This window comes from Bison bison, unplaced genomic scaffold, assembly GCF_000754665.1.
Source record: "Bison bison bison isolate TAMUID 2011002044 unplaced genomic scaffold, Bison_UMD1.0 scf7180017864067, whole genome shotgun sequence".
Classification (NCBI taxonomy): domain Eukaryota; kingdom Metazoa; phylum Chordata; class Mammalia; order Artiodactyla; family Bovidae; genus Bison; species Bison bison.
In genome coordinates this window covers 445,242-460,635 of record NW_011494639.1, presented here as the reverse complement: position 1 = coordinate 460,635, position 15,394 = coordinate 445,242, and the positions used below count along the sequence as shown (strand labels likewise).

Below are 15,394 nucleotides of genomic sequence, written 5' to 3'. Positions count from 1 at the left end.
AGGCCTTGCTCTTGCGAGTGTGTTATTGTCTCAGAGGCTATTTATCTCTGTTGGGGCTGTTGCCATAAATAGTATGATAAAAAAGAGCCATTTCAGTGAGTCAATGAGATAAAGGCTCCAGTCAAGAGCTCACTTTAGAGCTATCTTAAGGATTCACTTAAACCTCCATAATTCTTTCCTTTGACAGCATTCATATTTAGATCCATTATGTGCGTGGCAAGGAAGGGTCGGGGGGAGGGACTTTGTGGGGAGTTCGGTGGGAATCTCTGCTGGGTCGTGGACTCTTGTCGCATCCCCGGAGGGGGCGCTTTGGTCAGAGAAGTGCCAGCCCTGGAGCGTGTTCCCAGAGGTTGCCTGCGTGCAGGGGTCACAGTGCCCACCTGCTGCTGTGGCCCACAGCGCCAAGGACCAGAGATGAAGGTGGGGGACGAAGCCACCACGCACGCTTCCTGACAGAGGCAACCCTGCCCGCGCATCCCCGTCTGTCTCTGTGTTTCACAAACATTTATTGAAAATAAGCCATGTGGCAGGTGGAATATCTCAATGAATAAAACATGGTCCCTGCCTTCAAAGAGCCGGGAATCCAGCCACAAGGTCACACACACGCTATCCCACACAGCTGAGACCCTGTCCAGGGTTTTACATGTCCCTGGGGGGGAATAATAATAATATCCATAGCCATCATCATTAATATTTTTCTTAGTAGGGCCAAGAACAGGCCATTTTCTAAACACTAATTCTTTTAATACTTACACCAGGCCTCTGAGATACAGTATTATCATTGGGTCCAGCATTTTACAGTTAGGGGAGCTGACACTGGGACTTCCAGGAACTTGCCCAATGGGGCCACAGCTAGCAGGCTGGAGATCTGGGTTAGAACCCAAGCAGCCTGGCTCCAGAGTTCACCTTCTGTGCCTTTTGCCTGATACTTCTGTTCCCCAACCTTCCCGCCCTCACTCACAGAGCTTCCCATAAAGCTGCTGTCTATACGAGCTATTCTTTATGTCCGAACTGCAGCTCTCATTTGGGAGCCGGGGCAGGGGTGGGGGGGGGCGTTGATCCCACTTCTTTTAGTCTGTCCTCTTTTTAAATAATCTTCTAAATTGTTTTTTTATTATTTTTGGCTGTCCCGGGTCTCCGTTGCTGAACGGGCTTTTCTCTCGCTGCAGAGCACGGGCTCTGGGGTGCGTGGGCTTCAGTAGCTGCAGCTCCGGGGCTCTAGAACACAGGCTCGGGAGTTGTGGTGCCCGGGCTTAGTTGCTCCACAGCATGAGGGATCTTCCCGAATCAGGGGTTGAACCTGTGTCTCCTGTATTGGCAAGCAGATTTGTTGCAGGAAGAGGGACCCCTTCCAGGGCCCGAAACTGGGCTTTTGTCTAACACTTAGAAATGAATTGTCCAAGGGGATACACATGTTGACAAAGCAAGACACTTTATTGGAAAGGCCGCTGGGCAGAGAGCAGGAGGGTGAGGGAACCCAGGAGAACTGCTCCGCGACGTGGCTCGCAGTCTCGGGTTTTACGTGATGGGATTAGCTTCCGGGTTGTCTTTAGCCCATCATTCTGACTCAGAGTGCTTCCTGGTGGTGCACGCCTTGTTCAGCCAAGATGGACGCCAGCAAGGAGGATTCTGGGAGGAGGCAAGACATGTGGCGTCTCCTTTTGACCTTTCCGGAACTCTTCCGGTGGGGGGTGACTTCTCAGTTCCGTGTTCCTCACCAGAACCTCCTGTCATAAAACAACTCATGCCAGTGGTGACTGTGCAGGCCAGGGTGGGCGGTTTCAGTCAGTGTGCTTCCCCAGCAGATTCTTTCCCACTGAGCCACCAGGGAAGCCCCTCCCTTAGTCTGTCTTTGACCGCAGTAGAGACCACCTGGGAGTCACCGAGCCCTCTGGGAGAAGTGACGCTCGTCCTGAGAAGGCAGACACGGGCCACAGAGCCGCAGAGCCCCCTCACTCACCCCTGTGCGTCTGTGGCAGGTGTTCCCGCAGGGCCCGGTCCCGGCGGCCCTGGGAGCCTAACCGATTTGCCGCCAGCATCAGCCAGTGCGTGAGGCTCGAGGTGCACCCCAGCAGCATCTCCGTGTCTGAGCACAGCCGGCTGGTGAGTGAGCCCCTGCGGGGCCTGGGGGCAGGGCACAGCGCGGCACAAGCATGGGTGTGTTCCTTTAACTCCAGCACAGTGTAAGCGGATCAGACTTCATGCGCTCCGAGGACATTTTAGAGGAAAACTACGGTAACGCCTGTCGTTACCCAGGACCCAGTCATTCGCCCCATTCCTTGCAGATCCATCACCCATTGATCTGGTTTGTAAATCTACATTTTGCATTTAGCGGCAAGCCTCTGCAACATCATGCAATCCCATCCCATTCTGTGGTATATGATAGAGATTTCAAGGGACCACCTGGTACAGTTGCTCACAGGAACTTGGAGTTGCCTTTGTACATGTATGTGAGAGAGAGACAGACAGATGGACAGACAGACACAGAGAGACTGAGGCTTAATTCACAGTGTGTGCCGAAAGAGAATATTAAAGAGAATACAGCAGTCCTTCACCACCTGTCGAGGTGCAACCCCAAATACTCCGCATCCTCGGGCCTGCGCGGTTATTTCCTTCTGGAGGTTTTATGGGCATTCACGAATGCTAATTAGTTAATGAACCTTCCAAGACTTGTGTTCATTCATCCCCACCGGGAGGTTTTGGCTCCCACAGAGCTGAGGGAACAAACAGCAGAGTTTGTACCTAAGTCTCTCGGCCCCATGGAAACGAAACTGGGGCAGAGATTCAGCGGCAGACAAATGTATGGAAAGGCTAGGTGATGGCCACTGGGGCTAAGCCCTCCAGTCATCATGGGAGGACAAAGTGAGACCTCCCTCCCTCAGGACTCGCTTCTCAGAGAACACAGGGTGTTGTCACCGCGAACCCCCATGGGCACTCCCCACTGGGAGTCACGTTTCTCACCTCTGGTTTCCAATACCACTTAGATATATTGTTGTCATTTAGTACAAACCCACTTCCGAGGGCATGGAATTCAAAGTGGTGTTTTGCTATTAAATGGTTTCTCGATCATTCTTCTGACAGTCTGTGATGTTTTTACCATTCAGAGGAGGATATTCAAACTTAAAAAGCCTGCAGACCACTGGCCTGCCTCCCTGGAAGCCTAGGGAACCACAGACATCATCCAGGGCATTGGTGTCCACTTCCTGCCTTTCTCTGATTCCCTAAGCGCCTTGTGAGGCAACTGCCCTGCTCTCAGGGAACACTCAGAGGGCAAAGAGCCAGAGGCCGACCGAGAATAGAAGCCCACTGCCTTAGTAGCCAGCCCCTGCATGACAGCCAGGGTGGGGAGCCAGCCAAATGGTAAACTCCTTATAAACCTCCAGGCTGGTGGCACGTGTTCTCCTATGAACCGGAGCTAAGGCTTATTTGTGATGAGTTCAACTCTGACTGGCTTTTTTCAAGTTTGCATGGTTTCATGTCAAAATGAGCTCAGGCTGAGATGGGTTTTGGGACCTTCCCTCACCCCTACCATCCCTTCCTCTCCCCTCAGTGCTTTATGATTCTGGACAAGACTGAAAAGTAATATTAATAATAAAGACCACTGACCCTGCAACACCCCTTGCAGTGCTACGGTAATGGCTTCGGGTCAAAGCTAGAAGGTCTTCTGGACTGACATCTTCTTCCTAGATGAGGTTCGGGGAGAGGAGTGAGCAAGTGGACAGTGGCAGGGCCAGGCCTGGAGCCCAGGTCCCCCGAGCCCTGCGGGGTGTTCCCACAGCATTGTCTCTCTGCTCCACCCACAGCTCAGCCTGGTTGTGAGCGATGCCCCCGATCTGTCTGTGGGCATCTCCTGTGCCTTTGGGAACCTGACGGAGGTAGAGGGACAAGTATCTGGGAGCCAGGTCATCTGCATCTCACCGGGACCCAAGGATGTGCCTGTCATCCCTCTGGATCAGGGTAAGAAGCCTCTGCAGTGAGCGTCGAATGCTCAGGGCTGCTTGATCAGGCTGGCCCAGAGTAGGGGACCCAGGAGACAGGGTGGCAAGTGCCAGCACAGACCGACTGACAGCTGCCAGACTAGGTCTTCTTACGCCAGACTCTAATTTGACTTATAAATCCGTTTAAGTTTGAAGGCAAACTGTCATGCCCCAAGGAAATTTCAGGAAGAGGGAGGTCCCTGTCTCCCATTTGGGTTAAGCCTGCGCAGTGTGCATAAGAGTTTTTCCAGACTTCCCTTTCCTTCGAGGAACGTCGGAGGCTTCAGCCAGTGGTTTTTAGTAGGTTCTCTCCGTAGAACTGGGGGCTTTTAGGGGTTTTGACCTGATATATATGTATTTTTTAAGTTTTATTTTTATACTGATGACCTGATATTTCTGACAGTCTTTCAGTAACTGAACATATTCAACCTAGGCAGGGGACTCTACAGAATCTGATCCGTCACCTCCTCCCTAAGAGGGGGGCCCAGGGTGTCTGGGTCTCAGTGATGGGCTGGTCATCAGAAGGATGAAAGGGACTCTTGGAAGAGGACTCAGGAAGGCTCCGTCTGCCATCACTGCCCCATGGGAGCCCCGGAGTGGCTGAATGATTTAGCCCCCAGCCTCTCCACTGGGCTCCCAGCTTGTAACTTTCTCCTTCCGCCCGCCCCCCCACTTTTTTTTTTTCAGACTGGTTTGGGCTAGAGCTGCAGCTGAGATCCAAGGAGACGGGGAAGATATTCGTCAGCACTGAGTTCAAGTTCTACAACTGCAGCGCCCACCAACTGTAAGCACGCCCCTAGCGGCAGGAGCCGGCATTCAGTGTCAGAGCGGGAAGAGCACCTGGGCCAGCGCCCTCCCTTAGAGATGAGGTCGGGGAGACTGGCGAGCCAGCGGGTCATGGCAGGGCCAGGCCAGGAGCCAACTTGCCCCAGGTCTGGATGTGTGTGGGGGTTTCCTAAGTTCCCACAGGACAAGAACTTACGGTCACCACCCAGTCTCCCGATCAGACGTGGCACTTTGTCTAGAACAGCGTAAAGTGCCCCCTAAATATTTCAGTTATATTCGGTTTATTCAGTTATACCGAACCGAATGGCATTCGCTGTCCACAGCCTCTGATCTCATTCAGTCTCCCTTGCACCACACCCTACCCTCAACTCTCAAGCTAAGAGTTAAAAAGGGTGTGAAGTAGAAACAGAAGTCATGGCCCAGGAGCCCGAAGGAAAGTCCTCCCTTTTATGCCAGCGGGTGGTGGCTTTGAATGTGGAGATTAGCAGCCAGCGGAACGTAGCCACATTATCCATGGGCACATGAAGAGGGACTCAGAGATGACAGCCTCAGAGGAGGGGCAAGGCTGGGGAAATGGCCTCACCCAGTGCCCGAATAAAGGACCTGGGCTGGGACACAGCGAGGGGGCTTTCAACTCTGAGGTCCACAGTGAGCTTCAACTTTTCAAGAAGGAAGCGAAAACCAGACCCAACCATCGGTCCCCAGAGGGGCTTAGGTGCTGCCCATCTGACTTCACCAGCCACGTCCAGCAGCTGAGTGCCATGGCTGTGAGTTCTTACAGCTGTGCAGGAAGCCGGGCACACTTCATAAGTCAAAATCGGGGCCGGGAGTGGAGGAGAGAGACCCATACTTAGTTTCTGCTGGTCTTCTCTTGAAGTGAAACCAAGACTCTTTCCACGTCATCTGGAAACTCAAGAGAAACGGGGGTCTCTGTAATAGGGCCACGTAAGGGCCATGTGACCTTGGTCATAGGCAAGAGCAGAGACTCTTTCCACGTCATCTGGAAACTCAAGAGAAACGGGGGTCTCTGTAATAGGGCCACGTAAGGGCCATGTGACCTTGGTCATAGGCAAGAGCAGAGACTCTTTCCACGTCATCTGGAAACTCAAGAGAAACGGGGGTCTCTGTAATAGGGCCACGTAAGGGCCATGTGACCTTGGTCATAGGCAAGAGCAGAGACTCTTTCCACGTCATCTGGAAACTCAAGAGAAACGGGGGTCTCTGTAATAGGGCCACGTAAGGGCCATGTGACCTTGGTCATAGGCAAGAGCAGAGACTCTTTCCACGTCATCTGGAAACTCAAGAGAAACGGGGGTCTCTGTAATAGGGCCACGTAAGGGCCATGTGACCTTGGTCATAGGCAAGAGCAGAGACTCTTTCCACGTCATCTGGAAACTCAAGAGAAACGGGGGTCTCTGTAATAGGGCCACGTAAGGGCCATGTGACCTTGGTCATAGGCCAGAGCAGAGGTTAACCAAGAGCTCCAGGCCGGAGGGAGAAGCGCCTGGGAACGTTCTGGGACCCATCCTCCTGTTGCCCAGGACAGGATCCACCTGAGCACTCCAGGGGCGCCAAGTCTGAGGGTCCAGGCTGTGGCCACGATGGGCCCAGCAATCCATGTGGGGAAAGGGTCTGTTAGCAGCTAAGCCCTAAAGGAACCTTTAAGCCATAAAAATAGACAAATGAGCTTCGTTCATCTCCCCTTTTCTGATCTGGATTTTCATGATGAGAATCATCTGCTGGAGTTCTCGGGTCTCCAGAGCAGCTATGGAAGGAGATGTCGCTTGGATCCATTCGGGACAAATCAATAGATGTACCGAGAAAGACAGAACAGGTGATAGAAAGTGGCCTGGGAGGAGCCAAGGCAAGGCGGTATGTGGCAGGAGCTGAACCGGATAAAATCGCCCCCTAAGCCCTGCGTCCAATCCCAGCTAACCCTGTTTTGGGAACTGCGAGCATCTTGGACTGGGAACTCCCCAACCTCCCTCTCACGCTCCAGCACAGTGGTGATGGAACGCATTGCTTGGAGGACATCCTCATCTCCACGACACCCCGGTGTGATGTCACCAAGCTCAACCGTGGATTACCGTGGCAGTGGAGATGCTGTCACGGGCAGCAAGTTTTAGCAGAAAGAAAAGCAAGTATCTTTGACCTTTTATTGCCACGCACTGCCTTATCCGTCCACTTACAAATCACAGGATCGCGTTCAAGCCTCTCCTTTTACTATGGTAAACTAAGGCCCAGAGGGACAGGTGCTCCATTGGAGGTCACCAGATTAACAAGTGGACAAGCCTGTTCTCGAAGAACCCTGGTCTCATCATCCTTGATCCATTTTTGTGATTTACTTGCTGAATCGTAAGATGTGAGGAAGACCCAATCCATCTGGCCCAAGTTCAGGAACGAAATAACTACGGGCACATCTAGAAGGGGATGAAAATATCCGGCACGGGGAAGAAGTGTGGATGGGATAACGCGCCTGGTCCACCGTGACTTATGAACCAGCGGGCCCTGGATCAAGCCGCATCCTCCCGAGTGCCATTAGGGCCCCAGCAGGTGGCGCCAGTTTGCAGACCTGGCCATGTGCCTGCCAGGTGGGCCCAGTGGAGACAAGACTGGATTAGGGGATCTGGCAAGGAGCGAGTGGAACAACTCCACCGGCCAGACCTACTTCCCTGGTGGTGTCTGACCGCACACAGGGAACCCAGATGATACGCACAGAATGCAGGGGAAACCAGAGGCAAAGAGGCGCTCTACCTGGCGAGAAAGGCAGGAGCCACGCACAGCCTGTGGCTACCATGTCTGGCTACTTGGAGGGGGCGACAGAGTTATCCATTGATACCATTCACTCCACTCAAACTCCAAAACACAGGTGATATGAACCACCTGTGAACACTCAAATATGGTTTAAGAGCTTGAAGTAACAGGTAAGTTAAGCCCCTAAAAATAATACATTTAGCATTGTATTTTTTAAAACCACGTCCTGTACGTTATCTCGTTTGGCACAAAACAACCCCGTGGAGTGGACAGAAAAGTTTCCGTACAGACGGATGAAGAAATTCTGGTTCAGCAGGTGAAGTGACTTACTCGGGGCAGCCCTCATGGCAGGGCCAGAGGCAAAACGGGAACCAGGTCAGCCCAGTTCCTATCCCTGCTCTCCTTGGGCTGTTCCCTCCTATAAGTGGTGCTAGGCTGGCAAATGTTTAGCTATCAGAAATCAGGGGGAAAAATTTAGTAGGTAGCATTTTCCAATTGCTATGGCATAAATACTCCCTCTGTGGCTCGTTTCAAGCTGCTATCATGTCGATGACCCGCTTGCAACATTCCTGAAAATATGAATAATTGGCTGTCATGAGCTGAAACAGACCAGCTCGAGCACTCCACTGCTTTCGGAGACATTATTCCCACTCTGGACACATTTCTCCCTCAATTTTCTGGCCCCCTGGTCCCCTGAGCATCTTAGAGGGAGAAGCCACAGTTTTCAGGGCTGGGGAAACTGTGAGAGCGAGACTCGGGTAGCGGACTTACGTCACGGCGCGTGGGCTCCCTGGCCCCCCCCGCCCTGTGTGCTGTCCTCTCTCTGCCTCTTACTGTCTGTCTTTGCAGGTGCCTGTCCTGTGTCAACAGCGCCTTCCGCTGCCATTGGTGCAAATACCGAAACCTCTGTACTCATGACCCCACCACCTGCTCCTTCCAGGAGGGTCGGATCAACATTTCAGAGGTGAGCAGGGCTCAGCCTGGCATAGCAGCATCCCCAGTGGATCTGAGCAGACCTCCCTTTTCAGATGGCCAGTCCGACAGCTTGGCCATCTCCTTGCCCCGGTCCACATTGGGCTTCTTCCAAAGAGGTTAGAAAACCCTGGTATTATAAAGCCAAAAAAAAAAAAAAAAGGCAGCAAATACTCCCGAGGAGAAGTGCACTGTGTTTGCTAGACTCCTGGAATTGTATTCATTCAAAAGTTCGAGGGGAGCTGAGGGCTGAGACTGAAAGCTCAGAGGAAACATATCCAACCAAACAGACTCCACGGTCTAGAAGAGCGTGGAGAATGGCATTTGTTCTCTGAGTTTTCAGCCCTCTGCTTGGCTGCAGACACAGTCTAGTTCAATAGCATATTCACTCTCAACCACTCTTTCATGCCAGCCTCTCTTCCTAGGCTAAAATTCAATGATTCTTTGACTCTTTTGTAGGACTGAGTAGGTGGCCTTATAGAAGAGAGAGGCAGTCCACTGGTGAAAAGAACCCAGGCTTGCTAAAAGCCACATTTTATGATACAGTCGATGTGCCATCGCTAAGACCGGTTCCACCTTTGTTATCAACACAGGGAGATAATAAATTGCTTATCTTTCCAATAAATAATCCCACCCAGTGATGTTTCCTTGAGGTTCACTTTCTTACAAGCTCACAGCAGGCCTTAGGACAATGAAGCCTGCTGAGTCAATGTCCTTTTCTCATATCTAATGTTTTCCATGCCCCAGGGTGACCAGTAGTTGGGTTTGAACAACTATAGAGACCTTACGTATTCCCACAAACACACATGTGCGTGAATATACATCCCCATCTCGTTCTACCTTTTAGGAAATCCATAAATGTAAATAAGTGACTGCGTAGCATGGACAAATATTGCTGTGACCTTTATCTGTCTCCTCTTACACTAGACTGAAGAAGTGAAGTCGCTCAGTTGTGTCTGACTCTTTGTGACCCCATGGACTGTAGCCTGCCAGGCTCCTCTGTCCATGGGATTTTCCAGACAAGAATACTGGAGTGGGTTGCCATTTGACTACAACCTCCTTAAAGGCAGGAGTTTCCTCAGGGCCTTTTTCAGTGAAAGTCTGTAGCATGCATGCGTGAAAGCATAGAGCAATCAATGACCACTGTAACCAAACGTCATTGATAGGAAGTGTTCCTTGGAGCTCCTTGTCTAAGATTTCAAGGAAGTTTCTTGTCTCTCCTAATCAAGGTAGAAGTAACAGTTACTTCCAAGAAAGAGCACCTTGATCGACATGATCATGTTGTACAGTTAATTTTTTTTAAATTAGAGGATAATTGCTTTACAATGTTGTGTTGGTTTCTGCGGTAGAAGAATATGAATCAGCCATTCAGTTCAATTCAGTCACTCAGTCGTGTCCAACTCTTTGAGACCCCATGGACTGCAGCACGCCAGGCCTCCCTGTCCATCACCAATTCCTGGGGTTTACTCAAACTCATGAGCCATTGAGTCAGTGATGCTATCCAATCATCTCATCCTCTGTCATCCCCTTCTCCTCCCGCCTTCAATCCCAGCATCAGGGTCTTTTCAAATAAGTCAGTTCTTTGCATCAGGTGACCAAAGTATTGGAGTTTCAGCTTCAGCACCAGTCCTTCTAATGAATAGTAAGGACTGATCTCCTTTAGGATGGACTGGTTGGATCTCCTTTCAGTCCAAGGAACTCTCAAGAGTCTTCTCTAACACCACAGTTCAAAAGCATCAATTCTTTGGCACTCAGCTTTCTTTATAGACCAACTCTCACATCCATACATGACTACTGGAAAAACCATAGCTTTGACTAGGCGGACCTTTGTTGGTAAAGTAATGTCTTTGTTTTTTAACATGGTGTGTAGGTTGGTCATAACTTTTCTTCCAAGGAGTAAGTGTCTTTTAATTTCATGGCTGCAGTCACCATCTGCAATGATTTGGGAGCCCAAAAAAATAAAGTCTGTCACTGTTTCCACTGTTTTCTCATCTATTTGCCATGAAGTGATGGACCAGATGCCATGATCTTAGTTTTCTGAATGCTGAGTGTTAAGCCAACTTTTTAACTCTCCTCTTTCATGTTCATCAAGAGGCTCTTTAGTTCCTCTTCACTTTCTCCCATAATGGTGGTGTTATCTGCATATCTGAGGTTATTGCTATTTCTCCTGGCAATCTTGATTCCAGCTTGTGCTTCCTCCAGCCCAGCGTTTCTCATGATGTGCTCTGCATATAAGTTAAATAAGCAAGGTGACAATATACAGCCTTGACGTACTCCTTCTCCTATTTGGAACCAGTCTGTTGTTCCATGTCCAGTTCTAACTGCTGCTTCCTGACCTGTTAAGTGTCCCTATATCCACTCCCCTTGAGCCTGCTTCCACTCCACCCGCCCAGCCCTCCAGGTATCACAGAGCACCGGGCTGAGCTGCCTGTTTTGTACAGCAACTTCCCACGAGCTGGCCGTTTGACGCGCGGCAGTGTGGGTATTTCAGCACTGCTCTCTCTGTTCATCCCGGCCTCTCCTCCTCCTGACGTGTCCACAAGTCCGCACTCTGTGTCTGCGTCTCTATCCCCGCCCTGCGGATAGGCTCATCAGTGTTAAGCACCTCACAATTGTATTTGTCAATGGTTGTTTAGTCGCTAAGTCAGGCCTGACTGTTTTGCAACCCCATGTACTGTAACTCACCAGGCTCCTCTGTCCATGGGATTTCCCAGGAAAGAACACTGGAATGGGTTGCCGTTTCCTTCCCCAAGAAATCTTCCTGACCCAGGAATCAAACTCATGTCTCCTGTATTGGCAGGCAGGTTCTTCACCACTGAGCTACCTGGGAAGCCCAGTTATACCTCAATAAAGCTAATTTTTTAAACTTTTAATTTAAGAAGAAAGTAAGCCTTGAAAGGTTTCCCAAACGCAATCACACACACACACACACACACACGGCCTTGAATTCTTCTTAGTTTCTGAAACAATATGTGTTATATTCAGGCTAGAAAAAAAATGAAATCTGCCTGTCTTGAAAGAAACACACACAGATGGTGCCCACAGGCGGTATTTAAGGCAGACCCAACCGCAGGTGCCTCCGCGGGATGGAGCCAGTTATCTCGGGCCCGAGAACCTTTCAGGGAAGGCCTTTCCTCCAGCCAGTCAGGATGCTTTGAAGTGGCTGCCCAGAGAGCGCCACGCTGGTCTTAGTGGGCCTTGGAAATTAATCCCAGCCCCGGGATCCTGCAGGAGGCTGAGACCGCTTTTCAGGCCTGTCTTCTCACCCGTAGGAAAGGACCCACGACCCGAGGGTGCAGTGGGACAGAGGGAGGACCCAGCCTGGGCGTCCACAGGACAATGGCCAGGGGAGGTCGGACGCCAGGGGCAGGGTGACGCTGAGGCCAAGGCTGGGCAGTGAAGGGCCTCAGAAACTGACCTTCATACCAGCCCTTCTAACCTCCTAACTTAAGTTAGTAAGTGTTAGTCTCTCAGTCGTGCCCAACTCTTTGCGACCCTATAGACTGCAGCCCGCCAGGTTCCTCTATCCATGTGATTCTCCAGGCAAGGATACTAGAGTGGGTTGCCATTTCCTCCTCCAGGGGATCTTCCCTACCCAGGAATCTAACACGGGTCTCCAGCATTGCAGGCAGATTCTTTACGGACTGAGCTACAAGGGAAGCCCTTAACCTCCTAACTTGGTTAATGAAATAAGTCGAGAAGGACCACAGAATGCCGAGAGAGAGAGAGAATGACGGGGACGTCCGGATGAGAAGCCACTTCATTTTCTCCTGGCAGCTGGGCTCCTTCAGGCCCAGAGAAACCCAGAGCCAAGCCAGACAGGACCTGCAAGCCACAGGAGTGCGGGGGGTGGAAGACCCAGCGAGATAGTAACTCTGCCCGTGTGGGCCAGGGGCCTGAGGCCCAGAGGGCTAGCTGGAATCATGCCGCCTCCCTCACGCGCTCTAGAAGTCCCTGGAACACAGCTCCCTCTCAGCCACGGGTAACTCAAGTATTCCAGAGAGCTGGGCCTGGGAGAGGCGGTTGCCATCCAAAGTTAGGATTAAATTAATACTGAAAGAGCCCTGGGGGTAAAGCCAGAGGCTTCCCGGCTCAGTTTTCATTTCCTCTCCTTAATGTCTGCTCCTGGAGGTGAGAGAAATGCCTTAGTCTCATCGCCTCCTCCTCCTCACCCTGCTGACAGGCCCCAGGCCCCACCCCGGGGATGGGCTCTCTCGGAGGGGTGGCCCCGGGTCCCCCAGGCTCCTGACTTAGCTCAGGACGGGAAGTGGGAGGCAGGACCCCAGGAGATGGCAGGGCCGCAGCCCCTCACACATCACTTCCCAGCTGTCCAAAGCTTGTTTTAGGGGGAAGCCCCGAGGGGGGAACCACAGAGGTGAGCGTGTTCAGCTTGAGCGAAGTTCCTTTATTCAGTCGGGAGTCTTTCCTGGCATCCTCAGGTTCTTCTGGGAACTCGAGATCCCTTAGCTGTCCCTTTGGGGTTCCCAGAATATCTTTTATGCTTCCAGTAAGCCCCCTCCCCCCTGCCCCACTGTAATTTAAACCAAAATTTTACATCTATCTACTTCTTAGGAACAATATATAACTGATTAGCTCCATTGATTTGTATAGCAAGGCTAAGACATCACGCATTTGCATTTCTCTCGCATGTGACAGGAGGGTGGGGGAGGGGAACCAGCCGCACCAGCATCACTCGGGAACTTGTTAGAAATTCAAATTCCTGGGCCCCATCCCAGAGTAAGCCGAAGATTGAGAACCACTGACATATGGCATCTCAATTGATTCTCACAACAGACCTGCAGTTTCACATAATTCATATTTGACAGATGTAGTAACCAAGATGCTAAAAATTTAGTTTTTTTTTTCTTTGCCTAAGGCTACAGAGAACTCAGGCATCCAAAAAGGCACAGTACAGGATGCTTTCTCCAGAAAATCAGGCCCAGCTCGCACGTCTGTTTTCACGGTCTCAGCTACACTCGCCGTCCTGATCTTAACCAGGCTCTGTGCTGTTGGTCATGAGGGTTCGGGGTGGGGAGAGCGTATGTGTGGTGCTCAGTCGCTCAGTCGTGCCCAACTCTTTGAGACCCCATGAACTGTAGCCCGCCAGGCTCCTCTGTCCACGGGATTCTCCAGGCAAGGATACGGGAGTGGGTTGCCATGCCATCCTCCAGGAGATCTCCCTGACCCAGGGATCCAAGCCGCATCTTTTCCATCTGCTGCATTGGCAGGCGGGTTCTTTACCACTGGTGCCATCTGGGAAGCCCCCCAGTGTGGAGGGACCCACACAAATCCATTCGCACAGACAGAGAAACTGCCCATGGAACACAGGTCAGTAGTACCATGTCCAGATGCAAAGGTGGCCAGTACATGAGGTACATCTGCCTACTTCTTTCCAAAGGGCTGATGGACCGATGATCCCAGGCTTAGTCCTGAAAACCAAGAACCGCTTTGCTAAGTGAAAGAGAAAGCGTTAGTCGTTCAGTCGGACTAACAACCCCATAGACTGTCCGACTCTTTGCAACTCCATGGACTGTAGCCCTCCAGGCTTCTCCAGCCATGAGATTTTCCAGGCAATACTGGAGTGGATTGCCATCTCCTTCTCCAGGGGATCTTCCCAACTCAAAGATCGAACCTGTGTCTCCCACATTGAGGGCAGACTCTACCGTCTGAGCCACCAGGGAGGTCCTAGAGTGAATGCAATTAAAAATAAACATATTAGTAGTTAGCATTTTTTGAGAGTTTATTATATACGCAACATTATACATATATATTTTTAACCTCAGTTGTAACTTTTCTATGAAGTAAATTCTATCCTAGATGAATAAATTGATAAGTTTAAACAGTTTTCCTATGATCCTCACATAAATGCAGAAGTCATGATTCAGTACACCCAAGCTGGCGCTGAATAAGTTGAAGTCCTCTGATCCTGAGTTCACGTGAGAAATATGCAGTGATAATATTAACATGGTTAATCCAGTTTATTACCACTGACGACAGACCTTCATGTCCTTATTGCCTGCAACCTAGAGTTGTCAAGTATAACTGGTCCCATTTTATAGATGCCTGAGTGGTAAGTCTGTTCAGTCATGTTTGACTCTTTGCAACCCTAGGGACTATAGCCCACCAGGCTCCTCTGTCCATGGGGTTCTCCAGGCAAGAATACTGGAGTGGGTTGCCATGCGGTCCTTCAGGGCATCTTCCCAACCCAGGGATGGAAATCACATCTCTTATGTCTCCTACATTGGCAGGCGGGCTCTTTACCATTAGCGCCACTTGGAAGCCCATTTTGTAGATGAGGAAGTTGAATTTCAATTGAGCCATCTCTTGAGTGCTTTTAAGTTCACGAGCCAGACCTTTCCCCCACTCAGAGCACAGCCGGTCTCGGATGGGGTCCCAGAAATCTGGGCCCCCCTGGGCCAGGGTAAGCGGTGACAGTGTTTGCGAGCGGGTGTGCGCCGGAGTATATATGGCTTTCAGCCTGAAAAGCTCATCTCCCACCATGGCTAAACCAGGCCTAGTGAGATGTAGATACATAAATATCTCCTTTACACCCTGTCCCGGGGGAGAGATAGAACCACATAAATCCGATTAGCTTACCCGGATGTGGGCTGCTGTCTCTCTTTGAAGTCCAGTGGGTGAAGATAATGTCATTTGCACGTGGGAGCAGTCGTTTCAGAGGGCTGAAGGAAGGTCCCCCGTGCTGAGAGCCGGTGAAGTACAGAACAGGGTGAACCCTGCCGCCCGAAGGCTCGTCCATCGGGCTGCAGGGCCAGCGTCCTGCCCTCCCCCTCACGTCTCCTCCTCCTCAGCCCACCCCTCCCCCGGGATGTCCCCAAACAGGACATCTGCTCATCTCGATAGAAGCTCAGCTTGCTGCTAAGGAGCGGAGCGGGATCCTGCTGCCC

General features: G+C 51.1%; 1 protein-coding gene across 1 annotated transcript in view; it reads left to right on the top strand.

The window, feature by feature from the left end:
• The window catches only part of PLXNA2 (plexin A2), a 235,023-nt gene that overhangs the window by 149,682 nt on the left and 69,947 nt on the right, over positions 1-15,394 (top strand). Inside the window, exons 9-12 of the mRNA XM_010836877.1 lie at positions 1,980-2,103; positions 3,804-3,957; positions 4,665-4,761; positions 8,367-8,481. Coding sequence (XP_010835179.1) covers positions 1,980-2,103; positions 3,804-3,957; positions 4,665-4,761; positions 8,367-8,481 — 490 coding nt within the window. The remainder of the gene's footprint in view (positions 1-1,979; positions 2,104-3,803; positions 3,958-4,664; positions 4,762-8,366; positions 8,482-15,394) is intronic.